The sequence below is a fragment of the Euphorbia lathyris genome, chromosome 10 (assembly GCF_963576675.1).
Source record: "Euphorbia lathyris chromosome 10, ddEupLath1.1, whole genome shotgun sequence".
Taxonomy (NCBI): domain Eukaryota; kingdom Viridiplantae; phylum Streptophyta; class Magnoliopsida; order Malpighiales; family Euphorbiaceae; genus Euphorbia; species Euphorbia lathyris.
This window is the reverse complement of record NC_088919.1, coordinates 50,919,316-50,925,197: the sequence shown is the minus strand read 5'-3', so window position 1 is coordinate 50,925,197 and position 5,882 is coordinate 50,919,316. Positions and strand designations below refer to the sequence as shown.

The window sequence follows — 5,882 nt, the reverse complement described above, 5'->3', positions numbered from 1 at the left end:
TTAAGTGCGGGGTTGCACGGCCCTCCGCGTTATTTAAAGTGACGCCTATTCCAAGGGCGTCTTAAAAAGAAATTAAAACAAAAACAAAAAATAAAGGTAAGGAAGGAAAAGGAGACCCTTAGTGGTCAGGGGCCCTACGTGAGGCATGCTCAGGGGGGCGCCCCGCGTAGGGCGGCGTTTTTATTGCTTTTGGAGTCAGAGACTCAAATACGCGGGGCGCAGGAATAGGGCGCTCTGCGTGTTTGAGTTTCTGAACTTTGGGAGCCACGGAAAGGAACTCATACGCGGGGCGTAACAGGGGGTACGCCCTGCGTGAAAGGTGTCCCTTGCATAATTTTGGATCAGAGGCACAAAGACGCGGGGCGTGCATAAGAAGACGCCCCGCGTATTATGTCGGATTGGGATTTGGCTTTCCGTGGGAGTGAAGCGAAACGAAGAAAACAAGAGAAAATAAATGAATGGATATATACAGGGTTTGAGAGCATCAAACCAGCGCTACATTTAGAGTCGGAGTAGCTCGACTTTCCTTGGTGATGCGCAAGCTCATGGTGTGGCGAGGAGCGTGGTTTCGCCTTGTTGTGGAAAAACGTCGCCGCGGTATATCTTTAGACGGTGGCCATTGACCCGGAGGGTTGTATTGTCGGGACCTTGGATCTCAATTGCTCCGGAGGAGTGTACATTGATTACGGTGTATGGTCCCGACCACCGACTTTTTAATTTTCCGGGGAATAACCGGAGGCGAGAATTGTAGAGGAGAACTTGATCCCCCTTGGTGAACTCCCGAACCTGAATGTGCTTATCGTGCCACCGTTTTGTACGTTCTTTGTAAAGTTTGGCATTTTCGTATGACCCTAAGCGAAGTTCATCAAGAGTATTGAGTTGGAGGAGGCGGTGTTCTCCTGTAGCCTGCACGTCAAAATTTAAAAATTTCAGCGCCCAATATGCTTTATGTTCTAATTCTACGGGCAAATGGCATGATTTTCCAAAAACTAGACGATAAGGGGACATCCTGATGGGCGTCTTAAACGCCATGCGGTACGCCCAAAGAGCATCATCGAGCTTCAAGCTCCAGTCTTTCCTAGAGGAGTTAACCGTTTTTTCTAAAATGCGTTTTAACTCTCGGTTAGAAACCTCAACTTGCCCACTAGTTTGTGGGTGGTAGGGTGTAGAGACTCGGTGTGCAACCCCATATTTAAGTAAGAGTTGATCGAATTGTCGGTTGCAAAAGTGGGAATCCCCATCGCGAATGATAGTTCGAGGGGTCCCGAACTGAGTAAAAATGTTTTTCTTTATAAATTTCCCTACCGCCTTAGAGTCGTTTGAAGGTAAGGCAACGGCCTCTACCCACTTGGAGACATAGTCAACTGCTACAAGAATGTAAGCGTTGTTATGTGACTTATGGAAAGGTCCCATGAAGTCTATCCCCCACACGTCAAAAAGTTCGCAGACTAAGATTCCTTGTTGGAGAATTTCATGTTTTCGGGAAATGTTTCCACTCCTTTGACAAGCGTCACATGATTTGACGAAGTCTTGGGAATCTTTGGACAAAGTAGGCCAATAAAACCCACATTGTAAGACTTTTGCCATAGTCCGACTAGGGCCGAAGTGGCCCCCCGGCTTTTGGGTATGATTTTGAATCACACTTTACTTATTCGAATATTCATTAAGAGTTTCTCTCTGATCTAATTTTGTTTTTCTTATGAGCAGACAGAAGGTGAAGGAGATAAAGTGGCTGCCGCCACTACCGACGGCGGCGAAAAAAAGGATGAACCGAAGCCTGTTTCTGTTTACAAAGTCGACATGCATTGTGAAGGCTGTTGTAAGAAAATTAGAAGAGCGGTGAAGCATTTAGAAGGTGAGAATTGAATAGGATTAATTGATTTGTTTTGATTGATTTGGATTGCCAGTTGAAATTTGTGATTTGTTGTTGAAGGTGTGGAGTCGACGAAGACCAATCGTCAATCGAACAAATTGACAATGATCGGGGAGGTTGACCCTGAGAAAGTGAAAGCGAGGCTGGAAAAGAAAATGAAGAAGGAAGTACAGATTGTATCTCCGCAGCCGAAGAAAGACGCCGGCGGTGGTGGTGAGAAGAAAGCGGATGAGAAAGCCGCCGAGAAGAAACCGGAGGTGAAGAAACCACCACCTGAAGAGGTATAAGAATAAAATAATTAATTTCAATATGTTTCTGATTACAGTGATTAACTCGTTTGGATTTAATTAATCAGACGCAGATTATGGTAGTTTTGAAAATCATAACTCATTGTGATGATTGCATTACCAAAATGAAGAAGATAATCAGAAAAATCAAAGGTAGATAAATTTTCAGAATATTTTAATATCTGCGATTATACAAATATTTTTTCAAATTATAACTGACGTTACCCATTAACAGGAGTTGAGAGCGTGGCAGTCGACGATAGAAAGGATCTGGTAACGGTGAAGGGGACAATGGAAGTTAAGGACCTCGTGCCTTACCTGTCGGAGAAGTTCCGGACGTCGGTTGAGGTCGTTCAGCCGAAGACAGACGAGGCAAGGAAAGAAGTCGGCGGCGGCGGCGACGGCGATGGAGGAGGAGGCGAGAAAAAGACCGATGCTGAGAAAGTAGACGGAAAAGGCGAGAAAAAGAATGATGCTCAGAAAGTGGACGGAGGAGGCGAGGAAAAGAAGGATGACAATAAAGAAGGCTTTGGCTCCAAAGTCGGCGAGAAAAAGAGCCATGGTAAGAAAGATGAAGCCGGAGCTGGAGAAAAAAAGAATGATGATAAGAAAGATGAAGCCGGAGCAGGAGAGCAAAAGAATGATGATGAGAAAGGTGGTGAAAGAGGAGAAGAAGCAAAGGTGAAGAACAAAAAAGCTCCTGCTCCTGCTCCTGCTCCAGATCCAGCGCCTGCGACCGGGACGGCAGCTAGTGGTGACGGTGGTGCTATGGCGGAGGTAACAAATAAAATGGACTATTATCCGGCATATGTTCCGACTAATTGGCTGGACGGGATATTTTCTCAGAGCTACACTTTTGACCCACAACATCTACAATACGGTTATGGGTATAACCCGATAAATCAAGGTTACCTGATTCCGATCTACAATAATATTGAACCAGTGTACAACCATCCACCAATGAATCCAGCACAAATGTTCAGCGACGACAATCCCCATGCTTGTTCCATCATGTAAAACGACGACGGAGAATGATATAGCCGGCGATCACGGCTATTGTATATAATATTACATACAACCTTGTACATTGGCTTTCTTTTAGCAGTACCAAAACAAACAAGACGAAAATTTTGAGTTTAGCAGCTACGATATGTAATAGTGCTAAAAGAGTAATGATATGTAATAGGGCTAAAAGAGTAATGATAATTACTGTGAATTTTTATCATTAGTAATGATAATTAAGAATTGTTGTCCTTGATACAGTACATTGGCTTTCTTTTAGCAGTACCAAAACAAACAAGAAGAAAATTTTGAGTTTGGTAAATACACAGCTACTTGTAGTTAAGTTAGTCTTAGAGATCTCCACGAGTTTGAATCCAGGCATGAATATTTCATCCTAAACTAAAACTTCTTAAATTATCAATTAGGCTCTAAGTAAAAATCATCCAATTATCTTCCTATTCTAAAATCAGTAAATGTGACTATTTGATAAAGACTATAATAATCTTAGTGTTGGTTCAAAATAGATTTGGAGAAAAGTGTCTAAAACTGTTCAACCGAACCGAATCAATTGATGATTTTTGCATAGAATGATCACTGAATTGATGATTTTTGCTTAGTTGAAGATTTTAATAGTTTAAGGTTCTAATTGACCTAAAAGCTATTGGACCCGTTTGGTTTAGCCGTTAACTAATAGTTGTTTGATGTTGATATTAACTATTTATTATTAGTTGTTTAATTATTTAAAATGTCAAATATAGACATGTTTTAAATTAATCAACAAATAAATTATAAAATAAAAAATGAACATGATAAAACCTTGTCCTTTCGGTAATTATGCTATATAAATAAAAATAATGTTAAAGAAGAAACATATTTTGTGGAAATAAAAAGGATAATTTTGTCAATAACAAATGACTATAAACAACTATTTATAAAAAGCTCCAAAATGTTACAAGTTTCCAGAAAAAATGTTAAACTTTGCGGTTATATAAACCCAACCGAATGCTATATTTCCTGTGATTTGGAGTGAAACGCCAAACGATTCTCCGAAAAGCTGAAATAAACACACTCTTACTTTAGAGAGCCAAACAGATATTATATCTTGAATTTATATCTATGTAGCAAACTTTTGGATTTTGAATTCCGTTTGTTTGTACAGTAGATTTTTTTGGTTTTTTTATGCTTACTAAAATCTTAGATTAGTGGGAAAAAAATACAATGAATGTGAGGAAATATTGTACTATTTTAGTCTTTAAATATTGCTATATTTCTTTTTACCTTTTAAAAGTAGTCATTGTGACTTTTTATTTTTCGATTGTAATTAAATACAAAAAAAAACGGGGTGTTAGTTTAACAGATGGTATATACAAATAAACGGGGTGTTAGTTTAACAGATGGTATATATATATATATATATATATATATATATATTGATTCTGGTCCCATTAGTATTATATCAAATTTACTCTTTACTAACAGCCTAGATTAAAAAAAAATGCAGACACTTAACTACTATTTTAGATTTTTCAAATTATTATTTTTTAGATTTTTCTCTTTAAACAATCATTTCCTAACTAAATAACACTTAAATGACGTCAAAATCCAAAGTTCTAAAATTAAAATCGTTTAAAATATCATTTTCACCAAGTTTATAATAGAGGATTAACTATTATTGGAGTGCATATATTGATCAACGGTAAACAATGTAATTATGTAATATAGTGCAAAGTTCAATAATCACAATGTTCATATTTAAAGTTCAGAGGTCATAATGAAAACAAGTAAAAAGTTAAAAGATCATGGGTGTAAATTACCTAAAAATATCGAAGAATTTTTATTCTGAGTATTAAAACAAAATTATTTGGAATATTGACAAAATTTACCCCAAGATTAAAAATATATATTTTATTCTTATTGTATAAAACAGCTCAATTTTATTTTCATGGTAATTTTTTTCAACTCATTTTTATCTTTATGTGAGAAAGTTTAGTTAAATTTTGTGCTTTTAAAAGTAATAACAAGTAAGTGACATTTCCTAGAAAGAATAGTATAATTGAGTTAGGATGCTTACTATTGAGACAAATTGATTTGTTTTATATGATGGAAGTAAAATTAAACTTTTTTAATAATCTTAAAACTAAATTAACCCTTATTTTGTGTTGGTTTGTTTCCATTTTTCGGAACTGCTTCTTACCTTTTAATACTAAATAGGAAATAGAAAGTGTTTGGTAAAATTCCGAAACAACTACTTTTTGTAGAAAAAACAACTAATATTTAACAACAACAACAAATAACTTAACAACAACAGTAAATATGGACAGTTGAAACAAATGGACCTCTAAAATATTAGTAAATGCAATTTTTAATAAAAAAGAAACAAATACTTTTTCATATATTTTGTACATGTTTGTGTGAAAATTGATAGGGTTTGTTTTAGATAATTGAGATAAGGAGATGAGAGGTGTGGTGTGTTGGAGAAAATTAGGAAGGGAATTGAGACTCTGTCTTTATTTTGTGTACTCCAAGGTCTCTATGGACAACGGTCGTGGTCCTCTATTTGGTATAACACAATTTAAGATATTTATATATGGGGTGTCGAGAATCGTGGGTATTCGAATTCACGAAGCCGGAGGAAAACTGAAATTTTTGGATACGGGCTGGGAGCGAGGAAAGGTTTACCTTCAAAGATTAAATTTGAGCGGCGGTGGATGTTACTATCT

General features: G+C 37.1%; 1 protein-coding gene across 1 annotated transcript; it reads left to right on the top strand.

Moving 5' to 3' along the window:
* The first annotated feature begins 1,030 nt into the window (after window positions 1-1,030).
* Window positions 1,031-3,177, top strand: LOC136208129 (heavy metal-associated isoprenylated plant protein 5-like). The gene is made up of 6 exons (XM_065998948.1): window positions 1,031-1,093; window positions 1,708-1,855; window positions 1,934-2,154; window positions 2,229-2,313; window positions 2,396-2,722; window positions 2,909-3,177. Exons 1-6 carry the CDS (start codon window positions 1,031-1,033, stop codon window positions 3,175-3,177), a joined length of 1,113 nt encoding a protein of 370 aa, XP_065855020.1.
* The last annotated feature ends 2,705 nt before the right edge of the window (window positions 3,178-5,882 follow it).

Excerpts from the sequence above, each read along its gene's own strand:
- LOC136208129 (XM_065998948.1), top strand. The coding sequence starts at position 1,031 with ATGCGGTACGCCCAAAGAGCATCATCGAGCTTCAAGCTCCAGTCTTTC. Across the intron at positions 1,094-1,707 it reads CTTTCCTAGAGGAGTTAACC|ACAGAAGGTGAAGGAGATAA; the intron begins GTTTTTTCTAAA and ends TCTTATGAGCAG. Across the intron at positions 2,723-2,908 it reads CGGCGAGAAAAAGAGCCATG|CTAGTGGTGACGGTGGTGCT; the intron begins GTAAGAAAGATG and ends CCGGGACGGCAG.